Raw genomic sequence first — 25,506 nt, 5'->3', positions numbered from 1 at the left:
ACGGGATTTCAGTTCTGGCTGCACGTCGAAGTCTTGTGGAGAGCACTTTAAAAATACCAACGCGTGGGCCCACCCCAGAGATGCTGATTTAATTGATTTAATTGTTCTGGGATGTGGCCCAGGCATTGGTATTTTTGAAAAGCTCCCCAGGTGATTCTGATATCCAGCTAGAATTGAAAACCACTAATATAGAACAAAATATATATGGACAGATAGATGAGAGAGAGGGGGTGATTTCTAGCCCCGCAACCACCATCCCTTAAAAGGATGCTGGGGACTAATCTTCTGTTACCTAGTTCCAACATGTGGGTTTCTTCTTCACACCCAGCAACTCAGGGACACTGGCAGGCTAACCTATAATTCGGCTCAATTCTGACATGACCTACTGGAAGGTCCTGTCAGATTCCATAGGTGAAGGATTCAGTCCTACAAGACTGCTCCGCATCCTGCCACTTCAGATGCCAGTTACTAGTTCAGTCAGTCTGTGCTTCTGACTAATTCTGGCTGACCGGCTATAGATTGGAGATTCCAACAACCCCCCTCCTTGAATTCCATTAATTTGCTAGAGTGGCTTACAGAACTCAGGGAAACATTTTACTTACTAGGTTATGGGTTTATTATAAAAGGGTTTAACTCAGGAACTGATGAGAGAGATGCACAGGACAAGGTATGGGAAAGGGTGTGGGATTCCCATCCTTCTCCAGACACGCCACACTCGGCACCACCATGTGTTCACCAACCCGGAGGTCTCTGAACCCCATCCTTTTAGGTTTTTATGGAGGCTTCATTACATAGGTGCAGTTGATTAAATAATCAACCACTGACAATCAATTCAACTTTTAGCCCCTCTCCCCTACCTGGTAATGGGGTGGGGGGCAGGTGGGGAGTGGCAGGATGGAAAGATCTAACTCTCTTATCATGGTTGACTCCACTGGAAACCAGTCCCCATCCTTAGATTACCTAACGGTTTTCCTCAAGCTGCCCCATTAGTATATATATGTGTATATATATATGTGTTTATCCTATTTACAATTTTTTTGGTGCTTATATGAAGTATAAAAAGTGCATATACTTATATGACAGAAGTGGGGGGGTGTAATTCATTTAACAAAATAGGATCACATAGCATATTATGGCAATGCTTTCAAGTCAGGTACGTACAATCACTTAGGTGTCTTGCTCACTGATCTCTAAATATTACCCATTAGTGCCAGCTTTTCCCCATTTTTCCTTCTGATTCAACTCTCCACTTCCTTCAACTTTTACCAAAGAGCCCAATTTAGATTGAGTACAGAATTCTCTAGCCTAACTCATACTTTGTTGTTGGGATATATATATATATATATATATATATATATATATATATATATACACACACACACACACACACCTTTATCTTTCTCATCACTGGAAATGCCAAGGGTTATAGGAGTTCTGTGCAAAAGCTGGATGACCACATCTATATTTCTTATTATAAATCACAATATCACAATGGCTCTATCACTTACAGGACTTTCAGCTGGAAGAAACAATATTAGAGCAGCAATGGGAGAGCAAGAACATTAATTTCTCCCTTAGTAGCAAATCCAGATCTGGGGGGCTTTAAAGTTGGTTAGTTCAGGAGCTCTGTGCAGCCATCAAGGGCTTTCCATCTCTTTGGTCGGCCATCTTCAGCATGTGGGCTTTCTCCTACTTGGCCTTCATTGTACCAAGATGGCGGTTGCTGATCCATAGACCGTATGTTATGCCAGCATCCAAAGGACTGGAGTCATTCCTTGTGTACTTTCTATTAGGGAAGGAAGCTTTCCCCAAAGCCATCCCGTACTTTCACTTAGGTTCTACTGGACAGAAATGGGTTCATCTACTCATATTTTCACTGTAAGAACAGAGAAGATGCATTTTCAGCCTCTATATGGGAAGGTGGGTGGGCTCTCCCAGCATGTTCGGAGCAGGGGAAGGTGGGTGGATGGTGACTGGGTAGACTAACAATCATGTCAATTCTTATGCTCACATAAAAATACTTACTTATGTTTACATTTAGACATACACCCATGAATGAGATTATATCCTAGATGTCCTTTTTGCTGTGGTTGTGCTCCCTCTCACATTGCCTTATTTTTATCATAGGTTTGACTCACTACATTTTCCCCCAGTAACAAATATTCCCACCTGGTGTTTATCCTATTTACAATTTTTTTGGTGCTTATATGAAGTATAAAAAGTGCATATACTTATATGACAGAAGTGGGGGGGTGTAATTCATTTAACAAAATAGGATCACATAGCATATTATGGCAATGCTTTCAAGTCAGGTACGTACAATCACTTAGGTGTCTTGCTCACTGATCTCTAAATATTACCCATTAGTGCCAGCTTTTCCCCATTTTTCCCTCTGATTCAACTCTCCACTTCCTTCAACTTTTACCAAAGAGCCCAATTTAGATTGAGTACAGAATTCTCTAGCCTAACTCATACTTTGTTGTTGGGGATGTCAGAGCAACAGAATTATGAAGCTGAGTGTTCTCTAAGTACTTCTTTAGTTTTAACTGGCCATTGTTAACTAACTTTAACTAGCTGCTCACAGGCAGAGAAGTTTTCTGGGTCTCCTGTCACTAATTTTGTCCTCCTAAGCTTCTGGAAGCTGTATTATCTCCTGGGGGAATATAAGACTTTGGGATAATGTTTTGCATTTCCAAACATGCCACAGTTTCCCATGACTTTTGCTACCCAAATGGTCGAAGTTTCCTATTGCAGGCTGGAGAGGAATTCATTCTTCTCAGACTCCCTTCCTTCTCTTTCCATGTTTATTCCAACAGAAGGTTCTTCACAAAGCTCTAAAATGCAACTGTTCTGCCAAGAATTTCTGTTTTGTTTTATTGTTTATTTTTAGGAGCTACAGTTTTTCTGTTATTTTTTAGTTAGATGTGAACAAAACCAAACAGTTGTTAGACAAATTTATATAGGGGTTATGTTATAGATTTCTGTCAAACATAGTTAGCCTGAATCTTTTATGCGTTTCTTCTAAACAACTCCCTCCGTATACTGGTGTCTGAGGAGAGAAGAAGCAAAAGACCTGATCACTGGAAAAGACATAAAACCATTCAAAAAAGATTACAGCAAAATGTGATTCTTGGCCACCTTTAATTCAAGCACAAGGCTTTCTCAGATGGGGGCCTCACCAGATTCTAGTCAAATGTGAATAAGGCCAAGAGCAGCAGTGGTCTTGAAAAGTTGTAACAATGTGTGGGATACCTGGGTGGTTCAGTTGGTTAAGCAGCTGCCTCTGGCTCAGGTCATGATCCCAGCATCCTGGGAGTGAGTCCTACATCGGGCTCCTTGCTCAGTGGGGAGCCTGCTTCTCCCTCTGCCTCTGCCTGCCATTCTGTCTGCCTGTGCTCGCAGTCTTCCCCTCTCTCTCTGATAAATAAATAAAATCTTTTTAAAAAAAAAAAAAGTTGTAACAATGTGTCTGCAGTGCCTCCCCAACCCCACCCCGCCACCTATTTTAGGTAGTGGAGATTTAGAAACTAAAATTACTCAGTGGGGGTGATTTTGTATGTAAAGATGGGGAAAGTATTCTTGAGAGATAATCTCTTAATCACCTGGTAGTAGGTGACTAATCAAAAATTAAGAGACAAATCCAGTTATGTAACTAATTAAAATGTTTTTCACTACAGTAGCTTTCACTACAGTAGCTTCATTCTCTCTTTTACATCTTAAGTTTATTTTCAGAGAACAAGAAATTGAATTGTCGTGCTAATTGACACTCTTGATGTAAGTTAGTACAGTGGAAACACCAATGACAAAAGATGATAATACAACATCAGTTATCATGAGGGAAATGTAAATCATTACCTTACAAGTGTTAGAAAGACTAAACTCAAAAAGATTAAAAAAAAAAAAAAAGTGTTGGTGAGGATGTGGAGAAAAAGGAACTTTCCCACACTGTTAGGAACGCAAGCTGGTGCAACCCCTGTGGAAGACAACATGGAGGCTCCTTAAAAAATTAAAACTAGAAAGACCCAATAATTCCCCTACTAGGTATTTACCACCCTGCTCCAAAAAAACCCACAAACAAAAAAACCCCAAAACACTCATTTGAAAAGACACATAGGCCATTACGTTTACTGAAGCATTATAATACCTGAGGTATGGAAACAGCCCGAATGTGTGTCAATAGATGAATGGATAAAGAAGATGTGGGGTATGTGTGTGTGTGTGTGTGTGTGTGTGTGCACGCGCGCGCACTCGCACGTGTCGTGGATTATTCCTCCACGTACCCTATGATTTCACTCATGTGGAATTTAAGAAACAAAGCAAATGGATAAAGAAAAAAAGAGACAAACAACCTGACTCTTAAATACAGAGAACAAACTGGTGGTTGCCAGAGGGGAGGTAGATGGGGGGGTGGGGCTGGGTGACACAGGTGAAAGGGATTAAGAGCACCCTTACCCTGGTAAGTACCGAGTATAGAATTGTTGAATCACTGCATTGTACACCTGAAACTAATGTAACACTGTATGTTAATTATCTTTCAATTAAAAAAAATATGATGATATACAGCTAAATGACAGCTTTGAGGCTGACTTCCATTTTGACCGGCTTCACTGCTTAATGATCCAAATAGGTCTTTAATCTCTGTGGTCCACAGCTACGAGAGATGGGAGAAGCAAAGTCCCTTCTTTAAAGCAAGAACTTGTTCAGTTGAGAAAATGCATTTTTTTTAAGTTTTATTTAAGTAATCTCTGCTCTCAACGTGGGGCGGCTTGAACTCATGACCTGGAGATCAAGAGTTGCAAGCTCCTCCACTTGAGCCAGTCAGGAGCCCCCAATTTCTTTTATTTTTTTTTTTAAAGTAGTGGGAGGGGAGGAAATGCAGGGACTTTTGGAAGGGGGTGTGGCTTTCCTGACTGCCTTAACAGGCCTGTGGGTCACTGAGGAGAGGATTTTGCTCTACTAATTATTTCCTCTTTTCACAAGTTATCTTTACCGTAACAATCTGATTGTCCTCAGAGCTACCTGCTCTCTATTCATCAGCTTCCTTGTTTTTTGTTATTTTGGAAGCCAGGGACAGAAGACCAAGGAGCAAAGGGGGCTTTACAGTTTTCTGTGCCCTCCCTGTTGAGGCTGATTCAGCCTCTCCATTCCCAGTTCCTGCTCTGGGCTCAGCCACTGCGGCACTGGTTAATCTGCCTCAGTCACAGTTCTGTCCCTTGGAAGCTTCTTTTCTGCCTTTCAATATTTTCACAATTCCCATATTTCAACAGTTCGGTCCTAGAATCTCCTACTAGAAGAGAAATACTATTCAGACCCTTCAGAAGCCGAAGGACATCTGGGTCTATCGTAATCACTGACATCTCCCTTGTAGCTAAATTATACCTTCTGGGAGTTTGTTTTTGGCCGTGGACTTCATCATTTCTCGAGACCAGATAACTACGTAAAGTCAAAGGCCATTTCCAAGGTTTTTCTTTTTTAGGGTCAAACTTAAAGAGACTTCTCCAAAATATATGTTTGAGTGGAACACATTTCAAAATGACACGTTAGTTTTAATGATTTTAAACAGTTTTCAATATTTTTGTATGTTTCTTTCTAGAGTCCTTTCTACACATATATATTTACATTTTATTTTCTTTTCTTGTTTTCTTCAGGTTAGTATTTTGCTATATTCATTAAATAAATTTATACTAAATATTTACGTTAATTAAGCAAACACCAAGAGTTCAACTGTTTCCACCTCTCTGAATGTGGCTTGCAAAGGTAATTGAACGTAATCTCTGAGTAAGCCCTGGTGATCTTAAGAGGCAGCCTTAACTGAAGAGTCAGTTACCAAGTCAGGTTGAATCTTAAATTTTGATTTGAATTTTATGAGTTGCTGCAGGTACACAATGACCAACAAACATCTAGTTGCCTGGACGAGCAAATTGTTTTATTTTTTACCCTGAGCTGTTGTTGAACTTTGGAGCCTAACTCAAATCCCAAAATGCTCACTAACACTAGAGGCTTTCATATTTGCAAAAGTACTCCAAGGGTTCCATTTCCTTTTCATAGTTTCTAAAGTTGTCCCCAAACCCATGGAATGCTCCTTTCAGAATGTCTAAAGAGTTCTATAATTCTCTTATTTGGGGACCTGATTTTGTAAGTGCTAAGAAGGGATGCATGTTTCTTCTATGCTTATTAATATTGACAATGTTGCAAATGTCCAGCCAGTCCTTGCTACCTGACATAGGATGAAGATCTGGAGCAGTCATTAATTTGGTCCTTCAACAGACCTTTTCTATGTGCTTACTCTGCCTCATGGAGGGCCAGGCATCTCAAATCATCAGGATACATTCTCCTTTAAGATAAAGTCTCACTCCTATAGCTCTCCCAACCATAGGGAGCAGTCAAAAAATTACAACCATATTTAACTCCCACTATGTCACCCCAGCTCAATATGAAGCCATTCCAAGATAAGAAATAAAGTGAATTCTCCCCTGAGACTCTGACAGTCCACAGATGTAGATCTGGCAGGATGCCCAGAAAGTTAGATGGGTACAATTTGGACACATCAGGTTAGTTTCTTTTAACATCTCTGCATTCATCCTTTTTGGTTGCTTTCAGCCTACACTGTGTCAACTCAATCCATGGACTTTTTTTTCCCAAATAATTGATTTGGCGTGTTCATTACAATGGCCCCGCATGTGACTGATTCACTGAATGTTTCATTTTTCACTGGATGTTTGGCATGTACTCCTGGATACTGTGATTATTCTACCTTTTTTGTTTCTCCTCATTATACATGACGTGTTGGAGACAGGCCATTCTTTCTGATTGAACACTGATATTCCTTTTCAGCCCTTTCATGGAGGGTGTTGGTTTGTACATGGGGCATGAGTGTGAGAATATGTGAATTAGCCCTGATTTGTGAATTGGCTGTCATCTACATTTCCATAGTTGTCAGACCTGTTGACCTCAGTTTCTGTACCTAGAAAACATGAATGACAGATCTTATCCACTTTCAACAAAAAGCATGTTGTAATCCTCATAGCACTGCATAGGGCTCAAAAGCACCAGGAAAACCCAAGAGAAACCTGTCGACCCGAACCAAATGCTGCTCCTCTCTCAGGTACCAATGGATGGGCTCATCATAATTTCTAAATAAGGGAAAAAAAACCCAAAACCCATGTCCTCCAACCAGATCTATGCTTGGAGATTCAGTTGTGAGCCCAGCTCACCATGAAGCACAAGGGTAGATACACAAAATGCACAAGGTGTATGTCATCTTTGAATCACAGCCAAATACCCCTTGGAATTGCTATATTCCGAGCGGCAGCCTGACCTCTAATAGTTGTGGAAGTAGCTGCTGCTACTGGCCCAGCTTTCTGGACCAGTGGTGTCCAAAATAGCATCTCAGTGGCATTGTCTACATTCCAAGTGCTCAGAAGCCGTATATTGCCTGCTAGTGGCTACCATTTTGGATAGCACTTACACGGGACATCTCTACCAGCACGGTAAGTTCCACTGGATTGGGTTGCTTGTCACTGGCAAATCTTTCCTCTCACTGCTACACTAACGAACCTCAAGTCCATATTTATAGTAGCATCATGTGGGTCCATCTCACAAATGAAGAAGAGTCCTAAGTATCAGTGCACATGTACCAAATGTCATGTTTTCATACTTTCCTTCGCCCAGCGTAAGAAGCTAAGATAAACCAAAGGGCATGTTACAAAGAGATTTATCAACCAGTAATCAATACCTAATTTTAGAAAGAATTATATCATGGGCCAGGGTCTAGAAATATTCTATTTTCTTTTATGTGTGAATTCCAATTGATTCATGGTGTGAATATCCAGGATTCAACTGCCCCCCACCCCTCCTCTCACCTCCCTCATGCCTCTGTGAATTAAAGATTGATTTTATTATAGGTCCATTTCCTTCTTGTTTATGGTATCACATCTATTTGATAAAGAATGCAACATGGGCAGAGATTTAAGTATTTTGCATGTTATATATGCAAAAAGGGTAAACATCAACTATAGACCCAAGCTGAATGGCTTAAAGTGTATTGTTTATCATGCCTTATTTTATTGCTAATCTCACGTATATCTCACATCGAACAGCAAACAGGCCTCATACACCCATAAAAAGCCTACAAACCAAGCTATTGAAAGAGTAATATTTAAGCCTAGCATTCATAAAATATGTAATGGGATTGCAGAGCTGACAGAACCCATAGAACTGTCAACAAAATGGATGCTGAGCCATCTCTTTTCAAAAATGAGAAAACTGAAATCCAGAGAAGTGTTGTGCCACAAAGCTCTTGGCTGAAGGATGGAGTCAGGATTAGAACCCAGTTCCCACATGTGGAGCCGGGCTGATTTTGCACACCTCCTTTGTTGCCCTGCTTCGACTAAGCGGATGGAGAAGACAAGCCGGGAGGGGAAGGCAGAAAGAAGTCCACTCTCAGATGGTAGGAAGGCAAGTCCTCCTGGTACCTGGCCAGCACCCAGGCCACCCAAGGTCCACTACCTTGGATGGGAGACACTTTCCTCGTAGCCTACGAAGGCATCTCATGTGTTCCACATGGCTTCAAAATTGCCATTTCCCAGAGAAACCTAAATGCCAATCAATGGGATTTCTGAAAGGAGAGTACAGGTGGTCTGTCCTGGTTAATTTATTTTTTGAGTGTGACCTTATGATGTCTTTCTTATGAAAAGCTCTAAGTTCTCTAATCTCTTTCTCTCAAATAGCATCTAAGCATTTATCTTGATGATTCATAGATAAGGTTTTAGGGGTCTGTAAATTCCCTGAAAAGGAAAATGAAATTCAGCTTCCAGGCTGTATTGTCAGCAAATTATCAAAGATATCCATGATTGAAAAAATCCAAAAAAGACCTGTCATAAAGGGAGAAGAGATCAAGATGCACTTTGTTTGTTTTTTGATGCGGAGGAGCACAAACAGAGGGAGGGGCGGAGAAAGAGGAGAAACAGACTCCCCGCTGAGCTGGGACCCTCAGGGGGCTCGATCCCAGGACTTTGGGATCACAACCTGAGCCAAAGGCAGATGCTTAACCAACTGAGCCACGGAGGCACCCCAAGAAAGATGCACTTTTTAGAAGAAAAAAAAATCACTAAACACAGGAAAACTGTCACGATGACCATAAGATATAGTAAATGATGTAATAGAAATAGGCAAGGAGAAATCAACGATTAAGAAGCCCAGGAAGAAACAAGGTTGAAGATGGAGTTCCCTTTATTGTCTGTTCCTTCCTTCTTTTGTCCGAACCCTAAGAGTTATAAACCGACTTCTGCAGTGGGAAAAAACCTTCCACCCTCTTTTCCAGCACCGCAGAGGGCTACAGGCTGAGCCAGACTTCCACAATGCTGGGGCAGGGTTTTGAGTGCCAAGTCAGGCTCCATGACCTGCGGCAGGCACCGCCTTGCTGACTACCAGCTATAGGGCTGGTAGCCGTAAAGAGGGGCAAATCACCCACCCGCCCCGCCTATCTTTTCCTTTCATGAGTGGATCCCTGCAAACCCGCTTCGCATCTCTAGAAGACAGTAGGCCATGACAGGAATGCAAAAGGACCCTGGAAATACCACTGAACTAATATTGAAATACAGCAGCCTGGGGCACCTGGGTGGCTCAGTGGGTTAAGCCTCTGCCTTCGGCTCAGGTCATGATCCCGGGGTCCTGGGATCGAGCCCAGTATTGCGCTCTCTGCTCGGCAGGGAGCCTGCTTCCCTTCCTCTCTCTCTCCGCCTTCCTCTCGGCCCACTTGTGATCTCTCTCTCTCTGTCAAATAAATAAATAAAAAAAAAAAAGAAAGAAATACAGCAGCTTAATTAGATGACATCATGAAGGAGAACAAGGCCTCAGATAGGAACATGGCAGCTCCTGCTTCTGCAGAGATGCTGCTGGGGTTCTGGGAGAAAACAGAGCCAGGGAGGAGGTACAGAGGGGCTTGGGGCAGGAGCAGCAGCTGGAACCAAGGGCACAGAGATTGCTACAGACACTCCCGTGAGCTCAGAAGTGCCGTGACACCATCAACACCCACAAGAGGCACCGACTGCAGCCACCAGCTCCCCACCTGCTGAAGGCAGGACCAAACGGGATCATAATTTTTCTTCCATTTCCATAGTTGGGGAAGGTATCTCTTCACGTAGTCTATTCAGTTAAAACAACGGAATGGAGAAAGCCTGTCCACCAACTAGTAAGAAATGTTCACAGGAACCTGGTCTGCCAGTTGTAATTTTGGACTAAAAGGACATCAACATTTTCATATGGGAATACAAATCACGCGTTTTAAAAATGCCTGCCGAACTCAGCGTGTGGACAAGACAAGGCGAGTCACTGGTACGTCTGCCTGAAGCGTTTACCTGCTGGTGCAGAGACAGCTCACCCAACTTTCTAACTCGTTTTTCAGCTTCTCTGGGGCTCTGCCCATTGGCATTGGCTTTGCAAGAAGAGAATGGTGGCAGAGCCATGACCAAGTAGCAGACATTCCCGATAAGAATATTCTGGTACATTTTAAAAGAAACTCTCAGTTTGATTGACCATAAAATATTTTTTAAAACATGGCAAGTCATAAACCTCTTCAATATCAACAGGCAGGATATAATGATTTGTATATTTTATTTTGACTTTACATGCGGTGTTAAAAACCCAAAGTACATATTATTTACACATCCACAATACAAGTTTACAAGATATCTATACATGTTAAAGTACTCTATAAAACAGTATAGAGCCACTTCACTTTAGGGTTACTTTTTATGCCGTACCATTAAAAAAGATACAATCTGTGTTTACCTTTGCACAAATGGATAAAGCATTTAAAAATTAAATTAACAGGATAGAGACTAGATTTTATGTTAGAAATTTCAACATAAATACTGATAGAACTCACATTACAAACTACAAGGCAGCACAATGTTACAAAATGTTATCTGGGTTCACATAGAGTTACTGTTCCGTTTTCTGCACGCTGGGATTAATATTGGTAAGGTGAATTCAAACACGTTTGTTGGCGGTGGTCTGAGTAGTGTTTATCGTTGGTTGGTTTAATTTATTATTAATCTGTAATATTTTAGTTGCAAAGCTGACGTGTCTCAAGAACAGAAGTTCTTTCTAGTTTTTGAGTTTCCAGAGATCTCGGGGAATCACGTTCTTTATAAAATGATATTCTCAAAGGAAAAGAATAGCTGTATCGGTATTCTACAATCTGTATAAAAATGCTCTGGTCTTCTGCAACCCATCCTCCCCCAAGTGATACAGATCGTCAGTGTTATCGCAAGAAATCAGTTGGACTCACTTATCTAAGTCAGGATCATTCCTCTGCCTTGATACTATCTAGATTAGGTTCAATAAACCACGGTGTGGTGTGCAGCATATTAACTGAGACAGTCATCGGGGTTACACATCATCAACTGTAAGTGGCTTCTGCAAAACTATGAATAAATGACTCTACGGTTCCCGCAGGTGTCACATTACCCGAGAAACCTCATTTGCCTTCACATTATCACCGTTTCATCCTTAGGAAAGCGGGAGTGGAATGTTTATCATGGCAAAGGATGTAATGCTGCTATTTGGGTGGACTGCTGGACAACTAATTGTTCTAGGTTGTTTTTACGTTTTTAAAAAGTCTTTTCAGGTGCTGGTTGAAAAACATTTACAACTGGCACTGGGTAAACGATGTGCTATACTGGAAACACTTGACATATTTTAGTACTTCTATCATTCTCGTGAATAAGGCACAAAATGCACAGATTCAGGTAAACTCACATGTAATATTTACAGTCTATTGTCATTACCTGCATGACTTAGAAGAAAATTCTTGTATGACACAACAGAGACAACATGATTGCACCACTTTCGGTTTCAGAGACTCTCTGTTAGGCCAATTAGAATTCCTTTCACATTTCCTTCTTTTGTTTTCTGCTTTGTTTTGTTCTTTTATCTTGGGGGTAGGAGGAGTTAAAGGAAGAGAAATTGTACTACATGGGAGAAACCAAACAACATCAAAATAAAACCTTATTAGTGTGTTCAAGGTTAAATACAGTGAGTCAGGCTTGGATTCACAGTGGACAGGTAAATTGTTCTACTGAATACTGGTGGATAAATCAAGGATACCTCTTAACGTCTCTATCTCCTTAAGCTGGCAAGACTGTAATAGAAGTTTTAATGAATAGCAGCACAAAATTACTTAGAACTCTTACATTCTGGCATTGGGGACCATGTGAGTCGAGTTAATTATTTTGATGGTCAGATCAACCTTGATTTTATTTCTTTTCTCAAAGCTGAACCCAATGGACTGCTGTGGGAAGAAGTTACTATCTCTTGTTCAGTCATGCTCAATGTAAACAAGTCCACAGCACAAAAAGATGCAATGGGCACCAAACAAATCCTAGTGGGTACAGAACACACACACGTTCAACAAGCACACGCGCACGCGTGGGCACGCACGCATATGTGCACACACACACACACGTACTACAGTTCATTGGTGGCATGAAAAAAAATGCCACACTTGAAAAAAATGCTACAGTTTGGGTCAAGACTGAATTTTTAGCAAATCGTTTGGTAATCTACAAGTTCATTTCTTTGAGACATTACCATTGTTTTTTGACATTTGTGCAAGAGGCAAGGTGAATGCATACAATTAAAATGTTCACATTTAATGGGAAGACCACACATAATGGTAGTCTAAGTTGAACCCATTTTCAAGTATTTGCTCACAGATTCTTCTGAGTACTGTATCAGCTCTCTATACTGGTAAGGCAGCCCCCGGGAGCTGCCCATCTCTTTAGCTTCAAACAAAAGAAATGGAATGACCAGCACCTTCCTTTGTTTTCGGGCAAGTACACAGAAGCTTTGCTGTAGTAGCTACATGTGGCAAGTTCTGATGTTGCCAAAGTTAGAAAGAGTTTCTTTGGCCACTCGGTTCTCTTAAAATACAAGGGAGTCTCTTATCTTAAGGTACCCTTACAACATCATCCTCTCGACAACACGGACAGGATAAAGCCACACGGAAAATAGCACACTTGAGGCCTAGTAAGTGTATTTGTTCAGTGGTCTGACAGATGTGGTTTGAGGAACAAATGAAGGCTTTGGTGGCACATCAGGTTTTAAGGACGGTGTCCTCTTTAGTCCCGTCCTAGGAAGGGTGCCATTACTGGTATAGCTGCTCTGTCTGGAGAGGGAAGGCTGCAGATGAACACTCACTGGTGTCCCCTGAATATAGTCCACCTTGGCCCCAGTGGGGGTGGGCATGTACCCCCCACGGTTCATACTAGGCTGTCTAGATAACAAAACACCGTTCGGTGAGTTTAAGTTTTTAGGCATTGCAGATATAGAGTGCCTCTGGGAGGAATTTTTGTGATAACCCCTTTGTCTTTCCAGAGACGTCATGGGGACTCCAGGAGTGGTGGGGACATCCACTCGCTTGGTTGGGCTATTTCTGGGGAGAGTTGAAGGAGGAGAGTATAGTGATGCCTCCCGGTTAGGGACCTTGGGTGGGACCTCAGACATAGGTCCCACAGGATCCAGCATTAGGGTCTGGTGGGCCATCTGGATATCTCCCATGATGGCTTTGGGGTTGCTGTTTGGGTCATTTAGATGCTTCAGGAGATCGTTGAGGGTATTTCTGGAATCCACAGAACGCCGGTGATCTCTCTTACTGGATGACTTTGTGAGTGGGTGGTCAATGTTTTGAAGCTTCTTTTCAGCTTTGTGAGCATTGGAGTTTGAGAAGGATGTGTTGTAGTCATGAGTAGCATTAGGAAGAACAATGGCACTGGGGATATGCCCGTGACTTAATGGGGAATGGGGTGGTGGACTAGAAGGGAAAAACTGTGGGGTTTCCTTCCTTGAAGCCCCATGGCCATGGGCCTTGTCTGAGTGGCTCTTCATGGCCTGCAGGGTCTTCTGGTGAAGCACAGGTGTAGACTCAGGCGTGGGCAGAGCAGCCAGTTCGGGAGGTTGGCCCCGATGGTCCATCACCATGGATTTAGTATCTCCGTTGGGTGGCAGCTCTTTCCGACTGGTCAGCAGGTTACTGTACAATTTGGGAGAATCGATATTCTGTTGATATTCCTTGACCGGACTGTCAAAGAGACCATTCAGTTTGGCAAAACTTCCGCTGGAGTCTGTGCACGACTGGGCAGATTCTGCATCTTTATGGATCTTTCTGTTTTTCCGAACAAACAGGTCACGATAGCAGTATACTGCCACACCTGCAATGAATGCGCCCAAAACAAAGGCGGCAAAGACACAGGTGATGAGGACATTCATGTGGACCATCTGGTTCGACTCTCCCGACTGGACCTCCCATCGCACACCTGCAACAGACACGCAGGAAAAGAGTCTGAGTGAGGTGCTTCTTTCGAACAATATTAGCCAGCAAATGGCTTCCATTGAGCCAATACTACCTTCACGTGGTCCATATGCTTAGCCTGGAGGGTCAGGGAGACTCTAAAATTCCACCTGTATATTTGTCTTGAGTCATGATCAGATCCCCAGAGACATACCGGATTGCTGCAGATGCCAGAGTAACTCTGATTTCCCACCGATCCGTAAGTGTCTCTTCCCCCCAAAATCCCTTCTAAGTAAGTTGTTCTCTAACATTCAAAGTTTTAAGATTTTGGGGTCCTAAAAATTAGAGTTAGAAAGTACATATTTTCTAAATGGTCAATTTAGAAATGTTTTGTCTCGTGATTTTCTCCTAAGTCAGAAGTCAGGATTACAAGGCAATTGCTAGAATTAGGAAAATTAGGGATTGGCATAACTGTACATTATGCTAAAATAATGATGCTATCTTAACTAGAATAAAGACACACAATTGGTTCAAAAATGAAAAGCGCCCGCTTTGTCATTGCGAACTACAAATATGAACTTTTGTGTTTGCTTTGATTTTTTTTTTTTTCCCATTCCATCTTGGAGTGGATTACTCTTGAATTGCTTTCTATGAAAGAAATCCGGACAGTCTAAAGAAGTATAATATGTAGTAGTTAAGTATATTATCCCATCGTCTTGAGATATTTAAGAAATATTTAAGTTAGACTACAAGAAGAGTGGATTAGTTTGTAATTATTGGGATTTTTAATGCGACCACAGACATCTAACAGTCAATCTAAGAGATGTTAGTTTAAGAGGTATCCAAGTCTGTTACATGCTATAAGCATAGCTATCCCAGGATAAGGTTAAGTCAGAGCAATTTCGAGGATTCTGTTGCTTTAGGTTAGTACTAAGGCCTTTGCACATTAGTTGCTTTTAATCAATGTTCAGGATTATGAATTCAGTGGCACTGGGAGAGACAAAGAAAGAAAAGTAGAAAAAAATGATATTACTAAAGGAAACAAAACAGAAAGAATGATCATAAAACTGTTTACAATGAAAACATATAAAACCCAAATCAACAGACGTAAATCATAAATGACAAAGTACTGGCATAAAAACTGATTGGAAACCTGATACCACTGTTTACTAAGCACCAAAGAAAAGGTTGTTTTTCTCCCAGAGTAATAGGTCTAATAAGCCAACTCAACAGGCAGCTGTTTTCTAACTGCTTCTATTAAGGGCTGGAAGTGATAGTTATGGACAAGTGCTCTGTCATGTTTCATTGCTTGTGACATTCAAGCAACTCACTAGCACCTTGTGTATCCTTTTCATATTGCATTTGGAATCGAAGCGAAACACAAGGCTGGGGAAGGCTATTAGACAAAACATCGGATACCAGGATATTTGCTAAAATGAGTTTGGTGTTTTGATGTTGTTGGGGTGGTCCTGGAAATTCTCTGACATTGAGCAGACTCTCAGCATTTTTTGGGTAGAAACCAACATAGACTGACTGAGCGGTTATCTCATCACCCCTTTCGTTCCCAGCTTTCCATCTCTTTGGTCTAGGAAGGCACCCGCTCCATACAAGCACAGAAAGCGGAGTGAGGGTAGTCGGGGTAGGAGGTGTGAACAACAGCAGAGCTGTGTCACTCCACCCCCCGGGAAACCCTGTGTCCACCAGCTCCTCAGAGAGATCAGGAATCAGGTTTCCACTCAGCGAGAGATGAGTTCCCTGGTGAGGCCTTACCCTTTGGGATACCTGATAAAGGATCAGTAAAATCAGAAGTGTTTGGGTCATCTTGAACTACAAATTTCCGGGAGCTCGTCAGTTTAGGTCTCCAGGTATCAATCACTTTAGGTGTAATTTCTGGGATACTTGCCATTGTGGTAACAGATGATGAAGATACCTCCATGTCTGTGGTGGCAAACAGATTTTTATTAATGTGGGTAATGCTGACAGATTTCCCTGACCACTGGTCTGTTGCATTTTTAAGGGACGTTTCATTCAATTTTACGAGAAAGCCTGTTCTAGGATTTCATAAAAGACACATTTGAAGAGACTATACCCAACCCCTTTCTTGCAAGGGAAAAAGAAAAACTAAAAATTAACCATAAAGACAAATTAAGCAGATTTCAAAACTAGACACACTGAAAATGCTCCTACCAAAGCCCCTACAGTGATTAATGACCCTCGTGGAAAAGGTTATCCACATCCCAAAGATGAGCTGCTACTCTCTCATTTTCGTGTGAGATGGCATCAGTTCATTTCTTTTTATGCATATGTCTAAAAGCATTTTCCTGAACATTTGGAGACTGTGTATCCTTCACCGGGGAACCTACGGGGTAACTTCAGCAGGAAAACACCTGGTGAAGTCCACGTGATCTGGATCTGGATTTTCCACCTGCTAGAGCAGGCTGTTGGGCTCTATCTCGGACCTCCCGTCCATCTGCGCCCCGAGGCCTTGCACCATCCACGGTAGAGCACCAAAGCAGGGAGGGACCTCGCGTGTGCCTTTCAACACGCCTGGGGGATTTCTTCCAAAGAATTAGCAGCAACTCATGCAAAAGAAATGGCATTTATAAGCTGAATAAGGATGGTCTGCTACATAAGATCTGCTATCCTCTTCTCCCTTCTGAGGAATGAGACCGCTGTGAGCTTTAGAAGCAGCAGGAGGACCGGAAGTAACTTAACCTCTTAGCATGTGTGTTGCTGATTTCCACAGAGTAGATGTCCCCTTGGAATGTAAGCATACGGTTTTAGGTTAAAATTCCGGAGACCCACATTCAGACCAGTGCAAAGGTCGCAGACGAAGACTCCAAAACAGATACTGATGGGCACGGAGAGCCCACCGAACCACCCTCATACATCAGATACGAGCTTCATTCAACAGGAGCCTTTTGCACACCACTGAGACCACAACATTCAAAGATCCACGGGCTCACCGCAAACCAAAGAAAAAGATGTCGAAAATGTATAAATACACATTTTGGGGAAATGTGTATTTGTTTACTAGGTCTTAGGAAAGGTGAGGAGAGAAGGGGGAAATAATGAAAGTCTGCCATCCATTCAGTAGAGATGGCCAGAGGGAGCATCCACAATGCACGGAGGGGGGAGAGAGAAGAGAAGCTTGGGTGGGCGGGCGTGCAGCTGGAATGCGGTCTATGTGAATCCATTTGATTTTTCTTACGGGATGTGCCTCGGTCAATGATGAACTGTTAACATGCTACACAGGGGTGGAGTGCTGAGTAAGAAAAAGTCTTTCAGTACCATCGGTGGGATTATGAGTCAAAGCAGAAACATGAAAGGCTGCCAAACTGCGCAAAAGGAGGGGAAAGGGGGCTGAAAATGCTGAACTGAAGGAAAGAAAAGGTTGTTAATTATCAAAAAAATTAAAAAAAACTAACCAGATGTTGGACCGCCAAATATTTTGTAATCTGGTGTAGTTGAAGTAGGCAAAATTTCTAAAAGAATTAAAGGAACAAGTAATCAGTAAAAAGTAACCAAAAGAAAGCAAAAATTTATGAATTCCAATTAACTAAAAAAGTCAAAAGAAAAGACTACAAATTAAAAGATTAACCTACTGGTTAGACTACCTTTCTCTAGATTTTCTACAAAATTGTAAATGGTGAAGGAAAAAAAAAGGTAAGATTCTTCTCTAACACATCCCCATGACCAAACAGCTCAGCTTTTGCGAAGTTTAAGTTAAATGCTAGGTGGTATGTGTCCTGAGTCATTAAAAGGCTGATTGTAAAATAATGTTCACGTGCAAATGTGGTCAAAAAGAACTGCCAGAAGGGGAAGGAAGATCTGGGCTTACCATGGCAGTCCCCTAGGTGGGCCGTGTTGCCGTATTCTGTGTCTTGTTCATATCCTCCAGCGCTGTGGTTATGGAAAGCAAAGAAGTCTTCGGTTAACAGCCTTCATAGGGACACAAGTGACAACCAGAGCAGAACCAAGAACACAGACCGATTAGTAAAATGGGCAGAGAAGAAAAAAAAAAAAAGGACATTTCAACACAGCTTGCTAAAATGAGTATTTCTTCTATTCAACATCTGGCCACTAGAATGTTTAAGAGAGGAGAAAGAATTGTTTATTCTCTCTACCCATTTCCCTCAGGTATTATCCTGTTTACAATCTCCCTTCCTTATTACAGCCCCAGATTTTTTTTTCCTTTCTTTTCTTTTTCTTTTCTCTTCCTTTTCTTTTTTTACTTCTCCCACATCAAAAAAGAAAAGAGAGGAAGAAAAGAACAAAAGTAGTACTACTGGCATCTTTCTAAAATGTCTAGCTTTAGAGACCCAGAGAAGACAGGCAGCTCTCAGAAGGTCCTGGCTGATGTGACAGGGCATACTTACAGCATCCCTGGGGTCACTCTGCCACAGGTTCCCTGGCTTAACCAGCCACAGTATGGGTCCCGAGATGCAACACAAGACCTGTATAAAACCAAACAGAACGGAGCTTGGATTATCTCATCATCAAAGTTCACCGCGCTGCAAGACTCAAGGTAAGGAAAGAAACATCAGCTTACTTTTTGCAGGATCCATAACGCTCACAGCGACTGAGGGGGAGGCGAATCACGCAGCTGGAGAACGCCACGTACACAGCGTGATGATCTTTATCCAACTGTAATGAGATGACCTTTCTGTCCTCCTCATTCTCAGCATTACACCTGTATTTGGGGATACATTTTGAGACCGCATGTTTAGGAGGTCGAAAGCTACACGAAATATACAAGGCAAGTGGGGTTTGGTTTTGCAATTACTAAGTGCTGGGAGATCCTGAGGGAGATTCTCAGTAGCAAACCAGTGAAGTACATAGTTTGGGAAGTAATAATTCTATGTTTGATCTTCTGCGGCTCTGCACAATTGTTTCAACTTCAGGTTGGACAAAGAGTTTTTTTTTTTTAAGATTGCTTTCTTGTTCTGGTGACAAAGGGAACTGTGTTTATGAAGACCACTTTAGACCACAGAGAAGAAAAAGGACAGTGTTTCAGTGCACTTAAATCTTGCTGTGCTACATGTTTCTGATCTCTCTTTAGTCTCCTTTGCTCCATTCTTGTTTGTTTTAATGGTCCAGTTATCTTTCATGTCAGTGGTTGGAAGAATTGTATTGCAAGCTTGTGCTTATGCATACTTGGAAGCAATTGTCTGCTGCAGGCAGCAGCAGAAAATAAGCCTGCAGGGTATCAGGGGTGGGTGCTAACATGTTCTCATAGCCCAAAGGTGAGAAACGAGGGCCGAATGATTTTTAAACTCATCTACTGCCCACCATCCTAGCCTTAGTGGACTCAGGAAAAAAAACAAACAAACAAACTCAGGATTTATTTCACTAAGGAAAAAAAAAAAACACAACCCCAAACACAAATGTGCCAAACCACTGCTAATTTCTGGGGCTCAAAGGAAACGGCTTGATGAAATACACGCCGGAAAGTTTTGAGCCCAGCTGAAAAGCCTTCTCGTAAAATATACCTACTTTGCGTGGTTGTACGCTTCAATCTCTTCCAGTAACACGCTGTCATTCAAAGAGAATGGACTGGTCTTTGCCAAAACTTTAAGCACCACGCCAGCTTCAGAGCCAACGAAGATGACTGTGTAGTTCTGGTGGGGCCCAGCCGTGTGGTCCACAGCGATGGCCGTCAGTCTGTACCTGTCGGGGGAGGAAGGCCAAGTCAGAGGGGGAGGCCGATGAGGAGAGGAGGTGTTAGAGGGGAGCGGGCTGCTGGTCCTAGCCGTCTCACCTGATCCGGGTCTTGGTGAACCAGGGCTCGTCCGCTATGGGTGGGACGGCAGAGTCCATCAGCGGGTGGGATTTGATGAACGCCAGGGTCTCGTCGGGGAAATCGATGGAGGTTTTATAAGCTTCGGCAAGGCCATGCTTTGCACAACAGCCAGGCCTGAAAGGAAAACAGTGTGTTTTTTCCCCTCACAAACTGTATCTAAGGGTAAGTGTCCATTCTGAAAGAAGAGGCCAAGAAAGAAAGGAGAATGAGCAAAACCAGAGGCGTAGGGCTCTCTCCCTGCACTCAGCAGGCTCTCCACATTCACCCCTGTGGGGTTCTGTAGACTGGCTGGGTCTGCAGTGCCCCTGCCCCCCACCGGGGACCCCTCCCTGGCACGGGAGGTTGGCCTCTCTCCCTGCTCTCTGAGGATGGATGCTTCCAGGGACCAGAGGGTTTTGTTAAAAACAAAAATCACTGTCTGCTTTTTTTTTTTTTTTTTCTTTTTACCTTGGCTTTGGTACTTTGTCTTCGGGGACTGCTGTCCACACAGAATCTGGGGTTTTCTGTTCTTTAAACCGTCCTCTGAATACTTTTTCAATGTCATCCATGCTAAATGCACACACGGCAGACCCAGGAATGCTGCAAAGACGGACAGCGTCAGGGAAAGCGTCAGGCAAAGGAGGCCCGCTCCTGGGACCCAGAAGCAAGCACAGAATAGCTCGAGAAGCGCCAGGGCTCTGTTCTCACCTGTTGAGCTGTGTGGTGAACACCCCGACCACAGTGGGGATGCCATTGATTTGTATGATGTCGGTAATGGACTGCAGAACATCGAAGTAGAAAAAGGAATCTCCAGGGACAGAGCAGTTGAGCCGAGCCTTCAGAAACGAGGTCCAGTGTTTCTCCAGGACCCGCTGGGAGCCACCCATGTCATTTTTACAGATGCGGGCCACACGGGAATACACGGCCTGCCCAGGGGAGGAAAGCAAAGCCACAGGGTTATGTGCAGGGAGAGGGAATGGAAATGAAAAGCTATTATTTAAGGGAGGGACCAAAAAAGTGCTAAAGATAGGACCAGTTCAAAAGAATCTAGCAATCTTCTCTCTAAGGATTTGTTCGGTAAGAATGTAAACTAGATTTACCTGGGAGAGAAGAGGGTCATTTTCCTGTTCTGCCAGACGAGCTCCCCAAGAACGGAGCTGTCGGACTGGTTAGGGGAACGCAAACTATCTCCATAGTTTGTCTCCCACTCTGTGGCTTCTATCGTTAATGCCATGTGCCATCCTTAAACTTGGCAAAACGAGGCTGTGATGCTTTAAAATTATACGGGCTTTTCCTGAACCACTCAAAATTGAATAGGGGCTCTACTTTCCATCCTGCCTTTTGATGCTGAGAAAGAATGAACGTTCAACAGATTTCTAAACTGTTAAGGAAGCATCCATAGCTCAAGGGCGCCTGTAGAACACTCTGTAGTGACAGAAAAAAATGAAACCTTCTCCAGGCCCAAGGCTGCTCTTCTCACTCTGGCCATTGTTCAGGTGTTTTCCAGCAATTATTCTCATGATGAGCAATTCACTTCTCTGCACTCGGCCCTGAATGTACCGAGTGCTAGAAAACATGCAAAGAGCATAACTCTACCAAAGCGGGCTCGATTCCATGCAGTACAAGTCCAGAATTCAAGTCAAGTGCATATACTTGCCTTGCCTAAATTATTATGTTCTACCGCAATTTCTCGAAAGAAGAAATAGACATAGTTTCCATATTCTATGGCATGAAGAAAATGTGGCTCTGAAAGAAAAATCGAAAACAAACTGGTTCCTAAAGGATAATTCAATTAGCACAAGACCCCGGCTGCTAGCATGACTGACGGACATGGCACATCTACAAGCCGGTGAGAACTCCAATACACCAACACGCTCAAGGAGTCTGAATATGGGTGTGTTGAAGCTTCAAGGAACCCACAGTCTTTCATGTCAGCTAATGGACTGTGAAAAGCCTAGGGGAACTGAACTACAGCAGAGGTCTCTGTTTCAACAGATTTATTCATTAACCTCTTTAACTAGAGAAGAGAATTTCTTACATCGAGAATAAAAAATCTTGGTATCTAGACGCCAAAGAAAGAAATGTCTCTGCGGAGATGAACTGATCGATTCTCAGTGTTAATTCTGTAGGATGGTAGAGGGGAGTGGACAAGGAACATTATGTGTATTCAGAGGCGGGCAAACTGGCACCCAGAAATGAGGTCTTTCTTTTTTGAAGTCAACCAGGATAAACTCATAGATGAATCTATTTTCCTGACATGGCTGCTAATTTCCTCTTTCCTTGTCAACGCTCCTGCTTACAACCAAAGCAACTTGTACTTGCTCTAAATAAACAATATAAAGTCATGCACTGAGTTTCCTGATGCCTTGGCTCCTGTTCCCCCTTGGCCATCCCACTACCCTTGGCAATCCCACAACGCTGCTTTTCAAGAGTACCTTTTATCCACTTGGAATCATATTTTATTGTACGAAGGGCAGATCCATCACCCATGCTTCGGTAAATCACGGCATCGCTGGCCAGGAAGTCAGCCACTGTGGCAGAATATAGCTTCCCATCTGAAACCAGAGTTATCATTGGGGTAAAATAATCATAATTATCCTGTAGTGTGTTATCCTATGCAGTGTGTTATACCTTTTGGAGTTCTGGCACCTGTCATCCCTATATACACCAATACACGTAGACCCAGATGCTGATGGTCAACCTGGGACAGGTTGCCTCAGGGTATCCTCACCTCATTTTGCAGGTTAAGGATCTGAGTATCAAAACGTTAAGCAACTTTTCAGGGTCGTTGACCTAGTTAACAACAGGGCCAAGTGTCAGAATACTCATCGTCTGCTCACTTTAAAATCTTCTTTTTTGGAAATTTTTTCCCTAGCTCCTACACTGTAAAAACACCTCTATTAAGGGAGCTACCCCAGTTATGAGCTTTTCTCTTCCTTTCAATTCCCTTTTACCTTCAATGTCATTAATCACTTATATTCATTACACTAAAGGATCTTACCAGCAAAAAGGGCAACATTGGTTTGTCTGGCATCGAATGGGCATCTTGCCAGGCCACTAATTTCCTCCCCGTCATACTCTAAGGTATTCAACTATAAAAGAAAAATAAATAGCTGGTGTCACATCTGTTCAATGTACCTGTTTGAAGGCAATACTGCTTTATTTGTACTGAAATTCTATTTGAAGAATTTTGTCTTTATTCTTCCATAGCATTAGAGATAAATGGGTTATAGCAGAGAGGATTCAACTCTAACAGCATGACAGTGCGGGAGGAAAAAAAAAGTTGATAAAAAAAGCACACCGTATGAAATATACTCACCCTATAGTATCTACACATGGGATTGAATGCATTGGTACCACAGACAAAAACCATCTCGTCGTTTCTTGGAACAAATACTTTAATAAAGTTGTGGCATTCGTCCTAAAGAAAGTAATAATTAAGTTACTGTTAGACATCCCATACACTGACATTGTGGGATAAAGCCTACCTAAAGGCTCACTCTGGCAGATGACTCGTCTGTTCTACTTACTTTATGTTTGCCTTTCATAGCACAGTTTTCTCGGTCCTGTTGTCTTGACCGCCATGTCAGTTTCTGTATTAATCAAGCAAAACCAAAGTTCGTATTTCAACCAAAAATTTGGGGAGGGGAGGGGGATGTTATCCAAGTTCTGAAGGAATGCAAATAAATTTCACTTGCTCACCTTGCTCGGTATTACTTCTGTTTTGGGGATTTCATTTAAGTTTACTGTATAAACTTGATCCCTGTTGGAAACAAGGCTAGTAAGTCAAATCATGTGAATGCATAAAAATGTTAAGCTGCTGCTTCTTGTTTTATTTTTTACAGATCTGCCTTTATTGTATTTTGGAGATCATTTGGATTTTCTCTGTCTCCAACAAAGTCAACAAAGAGGACTTTTTCATTAGTGAGATGCTTTTATATATCACTGTGGTTAGGGAGCAAAGAAAGCTCTTCTCTTCAGACATGGGTCAAACAGCTACTGGTATTAGCATAGGCATACTTCTAATATTTGCTTGAATAATTCCAAGTTAAAAAAGAATAAAGAAAGATTTTCCCCCCCCTGTTGCTTTAGGAATAAAAAATGGTATATGATTTCTTGATAGCAGTAATAAAATAGCACCACTGAAGGCTTTAGCCCTGTATTTTGTTCCTGGTACACAACACAGACTCTTCTCAGTGAATATTTTTGGCTACTTGCAATTTTTGATCACAATCACATATTAGTTTTTCATGAACTAGACACATTAATGCAAGCACCACAAGAGAAAAGAATTTTAATCTAATAAACCAATGAGAGGAAAATTACCTGCCAGCAATATAAAGTGTGTCTCGAATTTTCAACATCAGCTGAAAGTCCAGCCTGTGCTGGGATTCATTGCCTGAAGGGCGTCCTCTAAAAACCGGATATTGCCTTGAATCTGCAAGTAAAAATGGGCTAAACCATCAGTCAGGATTATGGAGCTGAAGAATCAATATACAGCATTGATTAGCTGTATATACTAGTTGTAGAAGGGTTTTAACTAAATTCCTCTCTTATGGTCTTGAATATAAATGAATGAAAGATGGTGAATGTTAGCAAATGATCTTTTTCTTTTAACAGAAAATATATAACCTATACATGGGTTGCTTTAGGAAAGCAACCAACAGAGCTGTCCCATTTGCTCCAAACACTAAGAAAAGACTCTAGATCCATTAATATGCAAAAACAGTTTTAAGACATATAAAACTCTCTTTCTAAAAACAAATGCATTTAGAGGATCAAAACCAAAAACAGTTCCCTTCTCAGAAAAGAAGAATGTTCTTTAGATTACTTACAGTGATAATCAACAGTATTGAGGGGTTCGTCATCTTCGGGAAAGCTGACGGCCCTCAGCTGGGAAATCATCAGGAGAAGCATGTAAGCACAGGGCAGGAAGAACCTCATGGTGGGCCAAGATGAAGTTGGAGCTGTCCCTCCTCAGAAATCCCACTCAGCTACCTGGAGAGCAGAAACAATTTGGAAAGGTGTCTCTGATGTGATGCAACTTGCTCATCTGTAATCAGTTCAGTTTTCACCAAGAGCTCTCTCCAGGGCCCTGCCCCCATCAGGAGCCCTGGCAGAGGCGGCGGGGGGCGGGGGGGTGAGGCATCTCTGAAAACACAGGCTGAAGATGGCAACGTGCCAGGCCTGATCGAAGCATCTGGTGAGCATAACGAAGTTGTAGGCACATTTGCAAGAGTTCTTGAGGTAACTATGTATGTCATCCCAGCAAGATCACCAGAACCACAAACGGAAATGCTGGCTGCTGACTTGGCACGAAGATGGGCTAAGTTGGGATTAGAATTTTAATTAAACTCCAATCTGCTTCCCTTCCCCCAGCCTGAAATACACCCAGTACAGCTTGTCTCTGCAACCCCTCCCATAAAATGCC

At 42.3% G+C, this 25,506-nt stretch overlaps 1 protein-coding gene across 11 annotated transcripts in view; it reads right to left on the bottom strand.

The window, feature by feature from the left end:
- Window positions 1-10,597: 10,597 nt before the first annotated feature.
- SEMA6D (semaphorin 6D) overlaps window positions 10,598-25,506 on the bottom strand; it is a 575,274-nt gene continuing 560,365 nt past the window's right edge. For 2 of the 11 annotated variants that reach the window (XM_004751320.3, XM_004751319.3), the window contains 18 exons: window positions 24,911-25,073; window positions 24,402-24,513; window positions 23,778-23,838; window positions 23,606-23,668; window positions 23,395-23,496; window positions 23,077-23,167; window positions 22,511-22,630; window positions 21,733-21,821; window positions 20,784-21,001; window positions 20,544-20,675; window positions 20,055-20,210; window positions 19,790-19,963; window positions 18,846-18,986; window positions 18,673-18,750; window positions 18,135-18,235; window positions 17,722-17,778; window positions 16,064-16,231; window positions 10,598-14,318 (listed from right to left, as the gene is read on the bottom strand). In XM_004751320.3, the coding sequence (XP_004751377.1) occupies window positions 13,030-14,318; window positions 16,064-16,231; window positions 17,722-17,778; window positions 18,135-18,235; window positions 18,673-18,750; window positions 18,846-18,986; window positions 19,790-19,963; window positions 20,055-20,210; window positions 20,544-20,675; window positions 20,784-21,001; window positions 21,733-21,821; window positions 22,511-22,630; window positions 23,077-23,167; window positions 23,395-23,496; window positions 23,606-23,668; window positions 23,778-23,838; window positions 24,402-24,513; window positions 24,911-25,019 (3,261 nt within the window). In that variant the 5' untranslated portion in view covers window positions 25,020-25,073 and the 3' untranslated portion in view covers window positions 10,598-13,029. The remainder of the gene's footprint in view (window positions 14,319-16,063; window positions 16,232-17,721; window positions 17,779-18,134; window positions 18,236-18,672; window positions 18,751-18,845; window positions 18,987-19,789; window positions 19,964-20,054; window positions 20,211-20,543; window positions 20,676-20,783; window positions 21,002-21,732; window positions 21,822-22,510; window positions 22,631-23,076; window positions 23,168-23,394; window positions 23,497-23,605; window positions 23,669-23,777; window positions 23,839-24,401; window positions 24,514-24,910; window positions 25,074-25,506) is intronic. The other 9 variants (XM_004751324.3, XM_004751325.3, XM_004751326.3 and 6 more) reach the window with 9 other exon arrangements.

Source organism: Mustela putorius, unplaced genomic scaffold (assembly GCF_011764305.1).
Source record: "Mustela putorius furo isolate JIRA1106 unplaced genomic scaffold, ASM1176430v1.1 tig00003898_pilon_pilon_pilon, whole genome shotgun sequence".
Classification (NCBI taxonomy): domain Eukaryota; kingdom Metazoa; phylum Chordata; class Mammalia; order Carnivora; family Mustelidae; genus Mustela; species Mustela putorius.
The sequence above is the reverse complement of the archived record's forward strand: the minus strand, read 5'-3'. Positions and strand labels throughout refer to the sequence as shown.